We start from the raw sequence: 18,771 nt of genomic DNA, 5'->3' as shown, positions 1-18,771 counted from the left end.
CCAGGGCCTCCCACCCCTGGGGAGAAGCGGAGCCGCGATCTCCCTTCCGAAGGGGAGAGAGGAGCCCGTACGCGGTTGGAGGGCGCGAGGCTGGTCAGCCGCCCACCCCGCAAGCCGCGAGCCCGCGAGGTGGGTGGGAGCGCGAGTGTCCGGCGCTAGGACCGCGCGGGCGCGGCTCCACCCCCTCTTCCGGCGGGCGGGCTCATGGGCTCGGGGGCTGGGCGCAGGCCGCGGCCGCCAGTCGGCGCCGCCCGGAGCCGGGAGCGCGGCCGGAGCGAGGCGCGGGCTGTGGGGCCGCCGCGTGCCCGGCCCCGCTCGCCCGTGCCTGCCGCCCGCCCGCCCGCCCGCCATGCCCGGCTTCGACTACAAGTTCCTGGAGAAGCCCAAGCGGCGGCTGCTGTGCCCGCTGTGCGGGAAGCCCATGCGCGAGCCTGTGCAGGTTTCTACCTGCGGCCACCGCTTCTGCGACACCTGCCTGCAGGAGTTCCTCAGGTGCGGGCCGGGGGTAGCGGGGAGCGGCCGGTGGCGACGGCGAGGGGGGACGACGCATGGGGAGGGGCCCGGGCCGGAGACATGCCGGGCCTTTGTCTGCGCCGCGGCTCCGTGACCTCAGGGGCGCCCACCGTGACGTCACGGGGTGGCGGTGACGTCAGACCCCGAGGGAGGACCCCAAGCACTAATCCGAAGGGGCCCGGGGCCCACTGGCGCCCGCGCCCGTTCGGAAGAATTCCGTGCCAGCCTGCGGGGTGGAGGTGGGAGAAGACGCCCTTCCTGACCCGTGGCCGGCCCTCCCCCTCACCTGAAAGCCGGAGCGGCCTCATCCTTGAACTTTGACTCCTTACGGGAAGAGGAGGACAAAACCCTCTGTCCCGGGCAGTACCTTAAGCCTCCGGAGTTTCCGCCCATCTAACCTCTTCTGATTCTAACAATTCGAGAACGGCAGCTATTGTTCTCCCATTTCACAGATGATGAAACGAGAGATTCAAAAAAGGCTGCGGCTTGCCCACGATCACACAGTTACTTAAAGGCTTAACTGGGTTTTAAGCCCGGGCTGCTTTTGGTCCCACAACAGTGGGAGGACTGTGACGGTACAGATCGCCCCTGAAGCAGTGGAACCCCTTGGGTGTCCCTCCTTGCCCCTGGGGATCTTCAATACCGCGAGGCGTCTATAAGTCGTTAGGGAGGGGGTCGCACCCTGAGTGTTACTGAACCAGGTGGCCCCTTGGCCCGTGGGGCGTTTGCTGAGTTCTGGGCACCCCGCGGTGTCCTGAATCGAACGCCTTTGCTGGGAAATGCTCACGTCAGGTGTGGGGAGGCAAGACGAGGGAGCCCTCATTCCTGGGGAGGTCGTGCCCCAAGAAGAGGTCGTGCTCCCTTTTCCCCAGGGAAAAGCTAGGTCAGCCACTGCCGCCTGTCTGGAGGTTGTTCGCTGAGGGGTTCTAGGGGCGCAGGCAGGGAGCGCTTCTGGGGCTCCTGCCTTCAGTGCTGCTCCCCTCCGTCTCTCAGCCCTCCGCAGCCCCTAGCTGGCGGAAATCTCAGCAGGCCCTTTGTTTTCAGTTCCCCGCAGCCCGGGCCGGCTCCTGCCCTCACATATGCTCCTGCAAGAGCTGCTGTGCTGCCCCCTCCTCCTTTTCCCTCACCCTCCTCTGTCCTCCCTCCTCCCTTCAGTGTACACACATACTCCCCTACAGACACACAGTCCCATTGTCTTCCGCGGCGCCCTACCCCGGCCCTCTGGTTTCCAGATGAGGCCAGCTGAGCCCCTGCCCCCACTCCCAGCTGACCCACCCCGACTGCCTGTGAGGGGGCTGTCAGGCAGTTTCCCTCCACCTCCTCTGTCCCTCTCCCCAGCTTCTGCCCCTCCCCCTCCCGGAAATCCCCTCTTCCTCTCCCACAGCCCCCTCCCCCCATCCTGTTTTCTCCCCTGGGCCTGGGCCTCCACTGCACCGCCTGGAGCAGTCTTGGCCCCTGCTTCCCCCCCCCCCCCCACACTGCCTCCTCCCCTAGAGCTTGAGCGATGCTGCTGAGGCCCCCGAAGGAAAGAAGTGGTTGAGCAGGCTCTGTCCCTCACCACCACCCCTTATCCTACAAGCAAGGGTGTCCATAGCCCCCGCAGAACCTTTGTCCTGGCGGGGCCCCAAGCTGCTCCGACTAATCTTCTGCCTGAAGCCTGGGGACTTGCCTTAGTCCCCTCCCTGTCTCCAAAACCACTAAATCAGCACATTCCTGGAGCAGCCCAGCAGACCCCTCCCCCATGGCCCACCCCCCTCTTTCCCCCTTCCTGCCGGGGCTATTACTCAGGTTGGTCCAGGAAGGCTGGTTGCCCTGTGGGCACGGGCACACCTCTTCGGTGCCTGGACACGTATTGTTCTTGGTATTGGCGGCATGGCCGGTGGTGGTAGTGGGGGTCAGGGGAGATGGGTGCTAGAAATCCTTTGGGCAGCCGGGGCACGGACTGCCCAGGTCCTACAAAGTTCTGTCGTGGACAGGGCTGCCATGTGGCTTCCGCTTCTGCCTTGATCTCTGCCTCCCACCTACCTGACTCAGACCTGCCAGGAATGCCGTGCCTGAGGGCCTTCAGCCCTACTGGGTGAGCCCTCGCTCTGCTCAGGCCATGCCAGGTGTGTGTGACTGGTCCTGGCTGGGGTCAGCAAGGGCATGTTGGTAGAAGAAGGCGTGTCAGTGGATTTGTTGGTGCAGGGTCAGAAAGCTTTCAGCGCGTGCCCTGCGGTGACCATAGTCTTGGCTGTGCTTGCTTGGGCGGTTTTTGTCGCCCCAGCCTCTCCTTGGTGTCTGTGGGGTAGTAGAACCTGTGTGAGGCGGGGAGTCAGACTGACGTCCAGCTGCTGCTCCCCCCCCCCCCCCCCCCCCCCCCGTCTCGGTTCTTTCATCTGCAAAATGGGAACACGCAGCCCCTTCGCAGAAGCAGGTGGTCAGGACTGGATGGGAGTGTGAACAGTGCCTTAGAGTGAGCCTCTCCTCCTCCTTGCTTTAGGAGGCACACCCTCACGGGAGGAGGGAAGGGATGGGGTAAAGTGGCCCCAAGCTGACCTTTGCCCTGGGTTCTGGGACGAGATCCCTGCTGGGGGCCGGGCAGCTCTGGCACTTCATCTCAGCACTCACCCCCTGCCGCTGAAAACTTAACAGGGTGGAGGGCAGGTGTCCTGTCCCTCTCCCAGTCCAGCTGCCCTCCTGGGGGGAGGGGTACCAGGTGCCACCTGTTGGCCAAATGCTGTCTGAGGCAGCTGTCTGTCTCCACTGGGCCCACAACCCTCTCTCCAGGACAAGAGCTAGGATCTTCTGGGGTGCTAGGCAAGTGGGTACCTGCAGGCCTCTGGCTGAGGACAGGTCTAGTGAGAGGGAGGCTGCCCTGGTTGAGGGGTGGGACCTGGGTTTTCCTTTCCCATAGCTGGAGCCTGACTCTGTCCCCTCCCCCTTCACAGTGAAGGAGTCTTCAAATGCCCTGAGGACCAACTTCCTTTGGATTATGCCAAGGTGAGTCCACAGTGCCAGGCAGAGGCCCCAGTTACAGGCTTTTGCCCTTGGTGGAGGTTGGAGCTGCCGGCAGCCGGTTGGCTCAGGGCCAGTGTCAACCCGGTCCTGTGGAATCCTGTGCCCCCACAAAGGTGGCCCCTTCCCTCCCACCAGGCCAGTTTGCAAATGAGGCCAGTGTTTGCCCTGGAGGGCAGGCACAATGCCCAGCCTGTGGGGGTGCCAGGGGGTGCACAGAGCGGCTCTGTGCTCGCAAGCAGTGCTCCCCTCCCCTTTGGGTGGCAAGCCAGGCCCCTGGCTGAGGGCCAAGACCCCTCTACCAAGAGGAAGGAAGCAGAGGATGCGGAGGCTGCCCGGAACTGAGCAGGCTGATTGGCTGCTGTTCCAAAAGGAGGGAGTGTCCCGTGCAGGCATGTTGGGGACCCTGGTATCCAGCTTTGGAGCAGACACCACCTGCTCTGCCTTCCATCCCTCGGCACAGAGGGGACTATAGCTCAAGAGAGGCTGTTACCGACTCTTAGGTAGAGCTGGCCCGTCTGGGGGTGGTGGGGGTGGAAACTGGGGACTGTAGCGGGCTCTGACCCTGCCGGGTTCCTCCCCGTCTACCCAGATCTACCCAGACCCGGAGCTGGAGGTGCAGGTGTTGGGGCTGCCTATCCGCTGCATCCACAGTGAGGAGGGCTGCCGCTGGAGTGGGCCGCTGCGCCACCTACAGGTGAGTCTCCGGTGGGAGGGGGCTCCCCCTTTCTTGGCAGGCACTGACCGTCTCGCTCCCCCACAGAGCCACCTGAACACCTGCAGCTTCAATGTAATCCCCTGCCCCAATCGCTGCCCCACCAAGCTGAGCCGCCGGGACCTGCCTGCACACTTGCAGCACGACTGCCCCAAGCGGCGCCTCAAGTGCGAGTTTTGTGGCTGCGACTTCAGCGGGGAGGCCTTTGAGGTGGGTGGGGCCCGGTGGAGGGCGCAGGATGAGTGGGGCGCCTGGTGGCCCAGGGATCCCTTCAGTCGGCCTCTCTGGCGTTTCTAGAGCCACGAGGGCGTATGCCCCCAAGAGAGCGTGTACTGCGAGAACAAGTGTGGTGCCCGCATGATGCGGCGCCTGCTGGCCCAGCATGCCTCCTCTGAGTGCCCCAAGCGTACCCAGCCTTGCACCTACTGCGCCAAGGAGTTCGTCTTTGACACCATCCAGGTGAGGCCCTCCCTGAGCCGCGGGCCGTGGGGCAGGTGGCGGGGTGGGGGTGGGGGTGGGGGTCAGCCTATTGACCGCTGTCTCTCTGCCCCTGTGGCCGTAGAGCCACCAGTACCAGTGCCCAAGGTTGCCCGTGCCCTGCCCCAACCAGTGTGGCGTGGGCACGGTGGCTCGGGAGGACCTGCCGGGCCACCTGAAGGAGAGCTGTAGCACCGCCCTGGTGCTGTGTCCGTTCAAAGACTCCGGCTGCAAACACAGGGTGAGATGCCCCTCCTCTTCCCTGTCTGTCCCCTTCTTAGTCCTTGAAGCCTCAGATGTAGACCAGGCCCTTTCTGGTCCCTGCCTTGCTGCTCTGAAGCCTTCGGTCCTTCCTTCTGCTGGCCGGCAGCGGCCTCCCAAGTGTCCTCTACCATCCCCGGTCAGAGCTGGGTGCCGGCAGCCCCATCGCCGCTCCCCTCTGTCCCCTGTCTCCCCTGGGCATGTCCCTACTGATAACTGTTCTCCCTTCCCCCATGGCCCGGGGCTTTGCCAACAGTGCCCCAAGCTGGCGATGGCCCGGCATGTGGAGGAGAGCGTGAAGCCGCACCTGGCCATGATGTGCGCCCTGGTGAGCCGGCAGCGGCAGGAGCTGCAGGAGCTGCGGCGAGAGCTGGAGGAGCTGTCGGTGGGCAGTGACGGCGTGCTCATCTGGAAGATCGGCAGCTATGGACGGCGGCTTCAGGAGGCCAAGGCTAAGCCCAACCTGGAGTGCTTCAGCCCGGCCTTCTACACACACAAGTATGGCTACAAGTTGCAGGTGTCTGCGTTCCTCAATGGCAATGGCAGCGGTGAGGGCACGCACCTCTCGCTCTACATTCGCGTGCTGCCGGGTGCCTTTGACAATCTCCTCGAGTGGCCGTTTGCCCGCCGCGTCACCTTCTCCCTGCTGGATCAGAGCGACCCCGGGCTGGCTAAGCCACAGCATGTCACTGAGACCTTTCACCCTGACCCAAACTGGAAGAATTTCCAAAAACCGGGCACTTGGCGGGGCTCTCTGGATGAGAGTTCTCTGGGCTTTGGTTACCCCAAGTTCATCTCCCACCAGGATATCCGCAAGCGAAACTACGTGCGGGATGATGCGGTCTTCATCCGTGCCTCTGTTGAATTGCCCCGAAAGATCCTCAGCTGAGTGCAGGCGGGGCTCCAGGAGAAAGGGGGGTGGAGCATGACCTCAGCCAGGAACTGGCTGAACCTGGAGAAGGGGCCGGACCCCCTTTCAGCTGCTTCTGCTGCCCAGGTTCTGTTCCCCCTCTCCTCTTCCTTACCACCCTCAGGTGCCTCCTATTGGTGCTTCAGCCCTGGCCCCTGGGGGGAGCAGGTCTTGGGGTCATCAAGGGCTTGGAAAAAGTGATCCCAGGGCCTGTCTCCTCTCCTGGGCAGGGAAGACATGCCTTGGTGCCGGCCACACTCTACCCAGGACTGAGGTGCCTGCTGGTGCTATGTCCCAAGAGCCATAGTGGGGGGTGGGAGTGGGGATGTGAGGGGTAGTTCAAAGAATCTGTCTTGAGATCTGATTTCTCTTCCCCTTTCCCCAGCTGTGCCCCCTCTGGTTATTTATTTACTTAGTGCCAGGAGGGCACGGCAGGGGAGCCCTGGTTTTTAATAAATCCTGAATTGTATTTATTAACTTGGTTCCAGCCTGACTTATCTGGGATGGTTAGGGCCGCCTAAGGCCGGGCCCAACAGGGAAGGCGCGGGGCCAAGGTCGCCGTGCTGCTTGCCGCTCTGCGCTGCTGGATCGCCCTCTGGCGGACGACGGGGGAACTGCACTAGGCTTTGTGCGGAAGACAGTTGCCTGCCGCTGCCATCTGGTGGTTAAATGGGGGAGGTGCATTTTACGAGCTTGGAGTCCTTGATCCATACCCCACCAAAGATTACTTACTGTTTCTGCCCCCAGGCAAGTCTTTCTTGGTCTAATGATCATAGCTGTCGTGTAGCAGACACTCCTAAGCACGAATGTGCATTATTCGTTTAATACAACAGGACGAAATCGCTTCTATCGCCATACTAAAAGGACGGCTCAGTCGGCTGTGGTGAAGATTTACTGAGACGATGCTTGTTCCCAGCGCAAAACGTGCTTGACAGAATGTTAATCCAACTCCAAAGCCCAGCCCATACCCAGGGACTAGGCTGAGCCGAGGGCCTTTTGAAGGGTATTTGGATTTTCTCATCCATGTTCATTTATTTTTCATACAGTCCTCAGTGAGTGCCTGTGATTATCCACATTTGACTGATGAAATAGGAATAGAGGAGTGAACTGATTTCTCAGTCTTTCAGCTGGTTTGGGACAGGGCCTGAATTCGGTTTTAAGCTCTAGCAATCCCTAGTAATACAGCTCCCTTCAATAATGGCAGCAGAGTTGGGTTTGGATCCTTGCTGTGCTTGCTTTTTGCCAAGTTGCTTAGTTACATGGGGCACCGTTACTCTCATTGGTAAAATGAAAGTAATCCTGTTTACCTAGACTTGTAAACTTTACGATTAATCAGCATAAAGTCCCTTACTCTTATTGCCTGGCCCTGTGAAGAGGCCCGATGTATGGCAACTATTATCTACTAAGGAGAAGGTTCAAGGTTGGTAGTGTTTGCCTTTTCCACCCTCACACACACAGGTTGAGGTGGAAAGACCCTTGACATTCAGCCTGGGGAGCTACCAGCTTATTAGCCTTCAAAAGGTCAAATTCACTGATCTAGGGGGGAGATGGGGCCCTGGCTGCCGGCTGGGAAAGATGGCCCCTTCTCCAGATAAGCCATCTTTGGCACAGCGATGCCTGGAAGCCCGCAGGGAAAACCACCGGCTACCAGGGGCTCCAGCAAATGCCTTCTCTTCAGCTCCTGCGGCAGGTAATAGGCGACCCGGCCGGGATCTGTCTCCCAAGAGAAGCCGGACATCCTCGGTCAAGCTTGGGCTCCCTCTGCCGGCAGGACCGTGTCACTGCACCACTCCAGGGGCGCACTGACTGGGAAAGCCGGATGGTGCCTCCCAGAGTTGCCCCCACACCCAGGCCTAGACCTCATTCCAGTGCTGTTGCAGACGGTCAGAATCGCTATGTGGAACTAGGCAAAACCTGAGGTGCTGGTCTCCCCGCGCATCTGCCCAAAGAGGCCAGGCAGAGCTGGGTTCACCTGTCTACTTAGCTGCAGGACCTTGGGCCGACTGCGGGTAGGGGACCCAGGTAGAAGGCTTTCTTTCACAAGGATGGCGTGAGGAGTAAAGGAGGCAGGGGCACCTTACAGAGAAGGGCGTGCTCCGAAGGGAACTGTACTTTCGATTCCATCAGTACTCGGAGGGGCCACTTTTCAGGTCACAGATTGCGGCACCTATTACCTCCAGCTGTCAAAGGCCCTCAGAAATCCCAAAGTGGTGGAGGTGGGAGAAGGGGAGGGAGGGGCGTTTTAGTCTTCGGCTGGCTCATCAGCAAAGCAGATCCTGGTTTTTCAACGGTCCGTGGACTGAAAGTGGCAGCACATGGAGCCTGTAGAGCGGGGCGGTAAACCACACTTTCCCACGGGTCCCAACATGCCCCGAGCGCCCCGCCTAGGGGAGGCCCTATCACGTGCCGGCTGCCCAATCACCGCAGCACCTGGTCTGGCATCACAGACTGGGAGGCTTCAGAGTGGGCCCAACACTATAAGGGCTCGCGTCCTACAACTGAGGACCCGCTTCTCTCGTGGAGAGCAGGCACGTCAGAAATCATTACAAGAAAAGGCACCTCAAACATTCACAGCATTCAACGAATAGGACAAGTTCTGGTGAGTTTTTTCTTTTTACTGGTTTATAATAATCTTAAAAACCCCATCACACCCATAAACCACCACAGGTGAGCAGATGAGGGAGATGGAGAATGAATGCTACAGTATGTGGACAGTGTAGGGAATCCGGGGTATTCCCTAGGGGCAGCGTGGGATGGAGGCAGGGAGTGTGGATAGGAGGCCCTGGCTTGGACCCTTATTGCTGGTTGGGGGGTGGCTGGCAGAGGGGGGAGAGAGGCTCAGGGTGAACTAGGAAACATCTCACACCAAAGGCAAGGGCAGTGGGGGGTGGGGGGGAAGAGGGGCCACAGTACATTTTTCCATGCAGACTAGGGGTGGGAGTGAGAGCTTCAGAGATTTGCACCCCTACACAGGAAGAGATTTGAGGGTTTGAGGTTTGATTTAAAGCCCCCAAGTTGGTGTCCGGTCCCATTTCCTAAGATAGCAGCTCACCTTTTGGGGAGAGGCATTGGAAAAACTCACAGCAAAAATATCTGGTTTGGAGATCAAGCAAGGGATAAGGGGGGACGGTGGGGTTCTCTCAGAGAAAGTGAGAACCGGAAGGGACCCTGGGTGAGACGGTGGCGGTGAAGCCTTGGGAGAAGGCGCTGCGCCAGAAGCTGCAGGTGCTCCTGAGGGCTCAGGGACAGGGAGGTACCAGTGTTCACAGACGGCAGGAAAATAAATTAGGACTTCATGTTGCTATCATTTGGCATAACACAATCAGGCATTTTTTTTTCTTTTTCTTTTTTTTTTCTCTTTTTAAATATAAGGCAACTTGCCAACACATAATTTAAAAACTGGTCTTCAGTCACATTGCTTCAGATCACTAGAGAATTTCTGGCTAAAGAACAGTGGATAGTATAGTAAACAAAACCCCAAATCTTAAATAAGAACATCAGCTCACATTCCCCAGAGACAAGAGGAAAGGTAAGGGCTTATTTGGTTTAAAAAAAAAAAAAAAAAAAAGGCAGAGCCCAACTTTAACAGAAGGGTGCAAAAAATTACAAAACATGATCTAAATTTAAAGTTACAGAAAAGTTTTAAATTTCTAGCCAACTAATTGCCACTTGGGAATGAAACACGTTGAGCGTGGGGTGGAGGATGGGCACGTGACAGATGGGCGCGGGCAGGAGGGGCTGCTTCCAATGTAGGTCCGCCTCCAGCTGTTAGAACCATGCTCATTTGGTAAAGGAAGAATTCAGAGCTTAAGGCTTTGTGTTTTTTTTTTTTTTTCTTTCTTTCTTCATTATACTGAGGGGCTGCAAAAGGAGGTGACTAGAGGGTGAATGTACCTGTGGGGCCGCTCACACAACGCTACTCAAACCCACACTACATTCATACAGAAACAGGACATTTAAAACTTACAGTGTAGAGCAATATTCTTAGCCAGTGTAGAGAACCAAATGCATTTTAACTTTTTTTTTTTTTTTTTTTTTGGTGTTTTTAATTCCGAACTCCAATGTGATCATCCTTTCTTTACCTACCTAATTCCTCAAGATCCTATTTTGTTTTGCTTGTGTTTTTGGAGGGGTGTGGGGGATGGGAGCAGCAGGTGAGTTGGGAGAGAGACAACAGTGAGAAAGGGATCTTGGGTGTGCTGGACAGTTACTACCTTTCTCTAGGGCTGGAAAGGGGTGTCAGGAACTAAGATACCAACACAAAGACGCATTTTTCCCCCAGGTCTCAAGGCTATGGCCAAGTGCCTACAGGGTGCCCTTGAATGTAGCAAGGGCAAATGCAGTGACTCTGGAATCCAGATTTAAACAAAGCCCTGAGGAATGGAGAGGGGTGGGAGGAGGTGAAGATTGGGTCAGTTTTGAGATCTTTGGGTGAAGAAGGAATTAACTTCCAGAGCACTTGGGAAGTCTGGGTTCTTAGTCCCAAAGAGACAGAGGCAGACAGGGAAAGTCCTAGCTTAAGGGGCTGGGTACCTACGGCCACCTCACCTAGGGCCCTTCCTTACCCCACACCTCAGTCCTAAGGAAAACGGGCAGAGATGCAAGAAAAGGCAGGAGGTGGCTGGGGGGAAATGGTCAAGGTGGAGGGACTGATAGGCAGTAGAGACAAAAGCTTGGAGTTGGGATTAGGTCCTAACATAAACCCAGAAGTTGCTGGGGGAGGGTGATGGTGGAGGGGAGGGTGAGGGCACCAGGGGATCCCCCGCTGTCCTCAAATAGATCCCACCAAATTCCCTTTCTTAGACCTCTAAGAATGATCACATTGGAGCAGCGAAACTCTGAAACTATCCAATTACTCAAAAGTAAGTCTAAACCTAGGAGGGTGATGTATGACGTGTAGCTTGTGGAGGGCACCGGGGCTACCTATCTATACCCAGGGTGCTGAATATGAAGATTTCGACTATCTGCGGGATCAGGGGCTCGGTTGCCAGGGGCTCGGTGGGCCTTGCTCAGCATAGCCAGGCTCTGTTCTCGAAAGCAGGCCTGCTGGAAATCCCCGCTTAGGTAATCCACTGTTTGCATCAAGCTGTTCTGGGTTGCCACTGGACCGCCCCCGGCCCCTGCTCGGTAGTGGGCCCCAGCAGCCGTCCCACAGTCAAGGGGTGCACCCGTGGGCTGCCCACCGTGGAACGGCATGGCGAGGTCCTGAGACCCCGAGCTGTCGCTATTGGGAGTGGGCAGAATGTTGTTCCACAGGGGTTGGAAGTAGTGACCATTGGGGTAGGCCAGTGGGGCCGCCAGGCCGTTGACAGGTGGGGATGGGGTTGGCTTCTCCAGGGGTGGCTTCAGATGGAAGGACTGTGCCAGGCAGAGTTCCTGCGGGTAGGCAGGGGCCTTGCCCACAAAGCCAGGCCCTGCCAACTCGCGTCCTGCTGCGTGCTTGCCTGTCAGGCCAGGGGCCGGCGTCCCACCGGCCTCACTGCACATCTGCTGTAGGTGGGCCAGCTGGTGCTGGTTCCAGGCGACTGGCTTGAGGTCGCTAGGGTAGCCAGCAGGGGCTCGAGAAATGCCCGTGGGCAGGTTGACAGGGCCTGCGGCAGGCAACGCAGCTGTGGCCGCGTGGGTGTGCTCCATGGGATTGACCACACATGAAGGCATTGGCGTGGGGACGCTGTGGGTCGACACCCGGGTGCTTGCATTGATGAGCAGACTGCGACTAATGGGGCTGGGGTTGGCGATCTGGCCCTCACACACTGAGGTAGTGCTGATGCCTGCCCTCGTCTGGCAAAACTGGTTGATCTGGTGCACGATGCTGCTCAGGTCCGGGGGCTGGCTGTGCTGCAGGGTGGCCGCCATTGAAAGGGGGATAGTTGAGGTAGACACGGTCACATTCGGGGGGGCATCTGAGTCTGGCATCTTCCGGCCTCCATGCAGCAAGGGATTGGGGGGGTGCTGGAGACCCTGGTGAGACAGGGCCTGAGGGTGGACCAAGCCCTGGGTTTGGGCCATGGGCTGAGGGTGGCCCAGGCCCTGAGGCTGCTGGAGGCTCTGAGGGTGGGACAGCGCCTGGGGTGGCGGGATACCCTGAGGGTGCTGCAGCGTCTGGGGAGGGGCATGGGCCAGGGTCTGTGCATGCTGCAGGGCCTGCTGGCGGGCCAGAGCCTGGGCCTGGGGGTGGGCTAAAGTGCTGGGTGCCACAGTAGCATAGGGCGCCACTGGGGGGTTCATGATGGCCTCAGGGAGCAATCGGGCTCGGGTGCCGTCAAAGTCCTTGAGTATGCTTTTGGCTGGCACTTTGACAATGGCAAGCAGGCCTGCCTTGGTGGCTGCCTGAGTCGGGTAGGGGCTGTAGCGCTGGGCTGATGTGTCGAGGCCGTTCACAGTACGACGAACGTGTTTCCGCTGGGGAACCTTCACACTGTTGGGGAAGATTTTTATAGTCAGTGGGTTGTTTGCGACCTTCTTAGCATACGCGTCCAATTCGGCTGGGGTAGGATAGTGAGCAGCTCTCATTTTCTGTGTAGTGTCCCCTAGAGAGAGAGAAGGGTAAGGAGAGCAAAGAAGGAGAGGGAGCTCATCAGTGCCAAGCCAACCAGCCCTTCTAGATACCCCTTTTGAGGGCCTATGGTGGAGTAGGGGTTAACGAAGTTATCCCTAGTCTTCATTTTAGACCCAGCCTCACTGAGCCCCCAAGTAACAAGCACTGCTAACATTCAGTCAGCGCTCACAACTAGCCAGGCCTTGTGCCAGGTGACAGGCTCTCGGTGAATCCTCGCTACTGCTTTAGAAGGTGGGTACTATCAGGCTTCTCATTTACAAATGAGGCCACCAAAGATCAGAACAGCAGAGCAACTTTCAAAGTCCCGGATTTTGGAGAGCCTGAACTTGGCCAATTCTCACAGAAGTAACTGAAGGTTGCTCCTCTAAGTGGAAATCTCTCCAAGTTCCTACCTGTTGGCCTCAGCAGTGAAGGCTCTAGGCAGACGCTCTGGTAAAGAGGGTGCCTGGAGTGACTGCCCTTCAGTCTGCAGTGGCCGGTGAGGCAGCAGCTTTCTCTTGTGCCTTGGCAGCTGGGGCACCATACCCACTGGGTGGGCATCCTGGCTCAGCAAACAGGATGTCTTTTTTTCAGGAGCAGAGGAATAAGCTGCCAAAATCCCTCCCCTAGCCTTATGTCACAAGTTCACTTTTGTTTACAGCTTACCCTCGGCCTGACTGGGTGAAGATCAAAAGGCTTTATTTATTTCCTCGTGGGGGGTGGCAATAATGACAGGGCAGCAGGGAGGGAACTGAAAAGAAAGGTTTCAGAGAATCTTTAAGTCCTGAGTGCCAAAAACAGTCTGTTTGGCCCTTGTCAGCTGTCACTTTCCAAAATGAAAGAGGAAAAACCTGCCTGCCTTTGGAGATGGCGGAAGTACCCACTCAATGCGCCTCATTAATGTTACCAGTTTCTTTGTTCTCATCTCCAGGGGCCACCCAGCAGGGGGCTCCAGTGGATGTTGGACCTCCAGTCAAAAAGGAAAAGGTTCTGAGAACAAGAGCTCTTTAAGGATGCCAGGCTCCTGCAAAAGGTCTCAGCTCTGTTTTCCCTGAGGTAGGGTTTCTCCCAAGTGTACACAGAAGGTGCCTAATAAAGGCTTGCTGCGTGAGTAAGTACCCAGTCTGCCCAAGCAGAAGGAAGGGGCTTGGCTGGGAGCCTAGGCTCAGCTAGCTAACTCCCACCCTATTTCCTCCCCTTGCAGAAGGCAGCCAGGATAGAGCAGGGAACAAGCTGACTGAATGCCCAGCTTGTGGCCTCAGCTGCCTTGGCCCAAGAAGACCCCATTGAGTCACGTCACTGGGCATCAACTGCAAGAGAAGGGGGGCAAAGAGTGTGCCAGAAGGAAGAGGGCACAGCTGCCCTCATTTGGTGGCACTGCTGATTAGCCTGCCAGCAACTGCTTAGAAAATGCTGCTCTTGGAGGCAGGAAAAAAGAGAGCTGACCTCCACAAAGCACAGTGAGATTTGGTCCCATGCTCACCAATGGAGAACTTAGCAAAAGAGTACAGAGTGGAAAAGAGCTGTGCTGTTAGGGGCACCACGCCTCGAAGTAGCAAGGACTCACACATGTTTAAGTTCTACTTTATTAACTGTACAGGTTAGACGCTCAGTCCACAAATGTTTGTTAGATGACCGATTTGAAGAAGGTCTTAAAAGGATGAATGTGACCGTGACAGTTGAGGGCAAGAAGGGGAGGGAGGCAGAGAGGCCCAGAAATCTCCTATCCACTAGGTATTACTAGCTGGTGAGCAGAATCAAAGCCCTGACAGTGGAGTGTGAGTTCTGCTGCTTCTTACAAGCCACTGACCCTCAATGGGCTTCAGTCTCCATAAAGTGGGGCTCTTTTCTGACCCTTGTTACATTCTCCTGGACAAGAAAATACCAGAAGTCTGGGATCACTGAGACATAGTCCCTCGAGACACCAGAATTCCATTAGAAGCTGCCTAGGTCGGCCACTGCACTCGGGTGTCTGACTGGTTAAAATCAACTGAACAACTCTGGGCTCAGCTGAGTAATGGCAGTCAACAGCTGCTGGGTTTTAGTTCAGACAGGTAATACAGGTCTGCCTCTGGGCTTTCCTCCACAGTGGTAGGTTTTTCTCCTTGAAGACCAGGTGTGAGAGAGAGGTACACTGGCTTACTGAACAATCAAGTTCCTTTGTTCCAAGTCAGTACCAACTCTCAGGGTGTTTTCTTTCTCCTAGCAGAGGCAGAAGGTAGCTTGGCCTGATTCAGGAGTATGGAATGGGACACTTACACCGGATTGGTTCTCTTTTAGTTCTCTTTTCCCTGTTTCTGCTGATGTTGACCATGGTGATGACAGTAGTCAGATAAAGGAATCAGAATCAAAAGAAAATAAGGGTGGGAAGGGTGGATACAAGCTACAGTATCTTTGTTTTGAGAGAGAGCGTGAGAGCACATGCAAATCCATGAGGGGCAGAGAGAGAGAAAGGGAGAGGGAGAGACAGAAGTGGGGCTCAAACTCACAAATTGTGAGATCATGTCCTGAACCAAAGTCAGATGCTTAATTAACTGAACCACACAGGTGCCCTACAGTATCTTTGTTAAGGAAGAATCTCAAGGATGAAATACGTATATTGGACACAAAAAAATTGGCTACATTCTTGGAATACAGCACCACCTACCTCACGTACCAGACTTGAGCTTAGCACTTAAAAAAAAAAAAAAAAAAGTTTTCTTAACACTTTCTTATCTCAGTCCCACAAGGGCACCCTGGAAGCTTGCTTTCTTCTGTAACATCTTCCCTTAATTAAGGGTACAGCTAACACAAATACCATGGCTTTGTAAGCAACTTATTTACTATTTTTTAAAGTAAGCTCTTTGCCCAAGTGGGCCTCAAACTCACAACTCCAATATCAAGAATCACATGCTCTACCAACTAAGTCAGCCAAGGTGCCCCTGTAAGCAACTTATTTAAATAGCTGGTACCAAAGGTGTCATCAATGGGGAATAAGGCAGGGTACAGAATAGGGAATCTGTGGTTAGAACAAAGTTAGAGAGATCCGGATTCAAGTACTGGCTTTATTATCTGACTACTCAGGGTCTGTCTCAGTGACTCTTCATTTATAGATTAAAAAAAAAATTTTTTTTAAGTTTACATATAAATTAGTTGGCATATAGTGCAACAATGATTTCAGGAGTAGATTCCTTAATGCCCCTTACCCATTTGGCCCATCCCCCCTCCCACAACTCTCCAGTAACCCTCTGTTCTCCATATTTAAAAGTCTTATGTTTTGTCCCCCTCCCTGTTTTTACATTTTTGTTTCCTTTCCCTTAGGTTCATCTGTTGTGTGTCTTAAAGTCCTCATATGAGTGAAGTCATATGATACTTGTCTCTCTCTAATTTCGCTCAGCATAATATCCTCTAGTTCCAACCACATAGTTGCAAATGGCAAGACTTCATTCTTTTTGATTGCCAACTAATACTCCATTGTGTGTGTGTGTGTGTGTGTGTGTGTGTGTGTATGTATCACATCTTTATCCCTTCATCCACTGATGGACATTTGGGCTCTTTCCATACTTTGGCTATTGTTGATAGTGCTGCTGTAAACATGAGGGTGCATGTGTCCCTTCGAAACAGCACACCTGTATCCCATGGATAAATGCCTAGTAGTACAACTGCTGGGTCGTAGGGTAGTTCTATTTTTAGTTTTTTGAGGCACCTCCATACTGTTTTCCAGAGTGGCTGCCCCAGTTTGCATTCCCACCAGCAATACAAAAGAGATCCTCTTTCTCCGCATCCTCGCCAACATCTGTTGTTGCCTGACTTGTTAATGTTAGCCATTCTGACAGGTGTGAGGTGGTATCTCATTGTGGTTTTGATTTGTATTTCCCTGATAAGTGATGTTGAGCATTTTTTCATGTGTCTGTTAGCTATCTGGATGTCTTCCTTGAAGAAGTGTCTATGCATGTCTTTTGCCCATTTCTTCACTGGATTATTTCTGTTTCGGGTGTTGAGTTTGATAAGTTCTTTTTTTTTTTTTTTAAGTTATTTTTTTTTCAATGTTTATTTATTTTTGAGAGAGAGACAGAGGCAGAGCATGAGTGGGTTGAGGGGCAGAGAGCGAGAGAAGACACAGAATCTGAAATAGGCTCCAGGCTCTGAGCTGTCAGCACAGAGCCCAATGCGGGGCTTGAATCCATGGACAGCGAGATCATGACCTGAGCCAAAGTCGGGCAGTCAACTGACTGAGCCACCCAGGCGCCCTGAGTTTGATAAGTTCTTTATAGATTCTGGATACAAACCCTTTATCTGATACACTGTTTGCAAATATCTTCTCCCATTCTGTCTGTTGCCTTTTAGTTTTGCTGACTGTTTCTTTTGCTGTGCTGAAGATTTTTATTTTGATGAGGTCCCGATAGTTCATTTTTGCTTTTGTTTCCCTTGCCTCCGGAGACGTGTTGAGTAAGAAGTTGCTGCAGCCAAGATCAAAGGTTTTTGCCTGCTTTCTCCTCGAGGATTTTGGTGGCTTCCTGTCTTATATTGAGGTCTTTCATCCATTTTGAGTTTATTTTTGTGTATGGTGTAAGAAGGGTCCAGGTTCATTGTTCTGCATGTCGCTGTCCAGTTTTCCCAGCGCTGCTTGCTGAAGAGACTGTCTTTATTCTATTGGGTATTCTTTCCTGCTTTGTCAAAGATTAGTTGACCATACGTTTGTGGGTCAATTTCTGGGTTCTCTATTCTGTTCCATTGATCTGAGTGTCTGTTCTTGTGCCAGTACCATACTGTCTTGGTGGTTACAGCTTTGTAGTATAGCTTGAAGTCTGGGACTGTGATGCCTCCCTGCTTTGGTTTTCTTTTTCAAGATTGCTTTGGCTATTTGGGGGTCTTTTCTGGTTCCATACAAATTGTAGAATTGTTTATTCTAGCTTTGTGAAGAATGCTGGTGTCATTTTGATAGGGATTGCATTGAATGTGTAGATTGCTTGGGGCGCCTGGGTGGCTCAGTCGGTTAAGTGGCCGACTTCGGCTCAGGTCATGATCTCGCAGACCGTGAGTTCGAGCCCCGCGTCAGGCTCTGTGCTGACAGCTCAGAGCCTGGAGCCTGTTTCAGATTCTGTGTCTCCCTCTTTCTGACCCTCCCTCATGCAGGCTCTGTCTCTCTCTGTCTCAAAAATAAATAAATGTTAAAAAAAAATGTGTAGATTGCTTTGGGTAGTATTGACATTTTAACAATATTTATTCTTCCTATCCAGGAGCATGGAATATTTTTCGCGCGCGCGCGCGCGTGTGTGTGTGTGTGTGTGTGTGTGTGTCTTCAACTTCTTTCATAAGCTTTCTATAGTTTTCAGTGTATAGATTTTTCACCTCTTTGGTTAGATTTATTCCTAGGTATTTTATGGTTTTTATTGCAATTGTAAACGGGATCCATTCCTTGATTTCTCTATTGCTTCATTGTTGGTGTATAGGAATGCAACCAATTTCTGTGCATTGATTTTATATCCTGCAACTTTGCTGAATTCATGGATCAGTTCTAGCAGTTTTTTGGTGAATCTTTTGGGTTTTCCACATAGAGTATCATGTCATCTGTGAAGAGTGAAAGTTTGACCTCCTCCTGGCTGACTTGGATGCCTTTTAGTTCTTTGTGTTGCCTGATTGCAGAGGGTAAGACTTCCAATACTATGTTGAATAACAGTGGCAAGAGTGGACATCCCTGTCTTGCTCCTGATGTTAGGGGGAAAGCTCTCAGTTTTTCCCCATTGAGAATATTAGTGTTGGGTCTTTTGTACATGGCTTTTAATGATCTCAAGGTATGATCCTTCTATCCCTACTTTCTTGAGGGTTTTTATCAAGAAAGGATGCTGTATTTTGTCAAATGCTTTCTCTGCATCTATTAAGAGGATCATATGGTTCTTGTCCTTTCTTTTATTGATGTGATGAATCACGTTAATTGTTTTGCAGATATTGAACCAACCCTGTATCCCAGGTATAAATCCCACTTGGTCGTGGTAAATAATTTTTTTAATGTATTGTTGGATCCAGTTGGCTAATATATTGTTGAGGATTTTTGCATCCATGTTCATCAGGGAAACTGGTCTATAGTTCCCCTTTTTGGGGGGGGTCTCTGTCTGGTTTTGGAATCAAGGTAATGTTGGCTTCACAGAAAGAGTTTGGAAGTTTTCCTTCCATTTCTATTTTTTGGAACAGCTTCAAGAGACTAGGTGTTAACTCTTCCTTAAATGTTCAGTAGAATTCCCTGGAAAGCCATCTGGCCCTGGACTCTTGTTTTTTTTGGGAGATTTTTTGATTACTAATTCGATTTCTTGACTGGTTAAGGGTCTGTTCAAATTTTCTATTTCTTCCTGTTTCAGTTTTGGTAGTGTATATGTTTCTAGG

The 18,771-nt window shown here is 53.7% G+C and overlaps 2 protein-coding genes across 5 annotated transcripts in view; one reads left to right on the top strand and one right to left on the bottom strand.

Annotated features, from left to right (window-relative positions):
* The first annotated feature begins 216 nt into the window (after positions 1-216).
* TRAF4 (TNF receptor associated factor 4) lies at positions 217-6,350 on the top strand. The gene is made up of 7 exons (XM_027034530.2): positions 217-492; positions 3,444-3,495; positions 4,103-4,207; positions 4,274-4,435; positions 4,523-4,684; positions 4,788-4,943; positions 5,220-6,350. The coding sequence occupies exons 1-7, from the start codon at positions 350-352 to the stop codon at positions 5,850-5,852; spliced, it is 1,413 nt and encodes a 470-aa protein (XP_026890331.1). The 5' UTR covers positions 217-349; the 3' UTR covers positions 5,853-6,350.
* Positions 6,351-8,467: 2,117 nt separating this feature from the next.
* FAM222B (family with sequence similarity 222 member B) overlaps positions 8,468-18,771 on the bottom strand; it is a 76,331-nt gene continuing 66,027 nt past the window's right edge. For 3 of the 4 annotated variants that reach the window (XM_027034528.2, XM_053212853.1, XM_015081435.3), the window contains exon 3: positions 8,468-12,403. In XM_027034528.2, the coding sequence (XP_026890329.1) occupies positions 10,797-12,403 (1,607 nt within the window). In that variant the 3' untranslated portion in view covers positions 8,468-10,796. The remainder of the gene's footprint in view (positions 12,404-18,771) is intronic. The other variant, XM_027034529.2, reaches the window with a different exon arrangement.

Source organism: Acinonyx jubatus, chromosome E1 (assembly GCF_027475565.1).
Source record: "Acinonyx jubatus isolate Ajub_Pintada_27869175 chromosome E1, VMU_Ajub_asm_v1.0, whole genome shotgun sequence".
Classification (NCBI taxonomy): domain Eukaryota; kingdom Metazoa; phylum Chordata; class Mammalia; order Carnivora; family Felidae; genus Acinonyx; species Acinonyx jubatus.
The sequence above is the reverse complement of the archived record's forward strand: the minus strand, read 5'-3'. Positions and strand labels throughout refer to the sequence as shown.

Coding starts and splice junctions, on each gene's coding strand:
- TRAF4 (XM_027034530.2), top strand. CDS start 350: ATGCCCGGCTTCGACTACAAGTTCCTGGAGAAGCCCAAGCGGCGGCTG. Junction 4,208..4,273: donor GGCCGCTGCGCCACCTACAG/GTGAGTCTCCGG, acceptor GCTCCCCCACAG/AGCCACCTGAACACCTGCAG. Junction 4,436..4,522: donor TCAGCGGGGAGGCCTTTGAG/GTGGGTGGGGCC, acceptor TGGCGTTTCTAG/AGCCACGAGGGCGTATGCCC.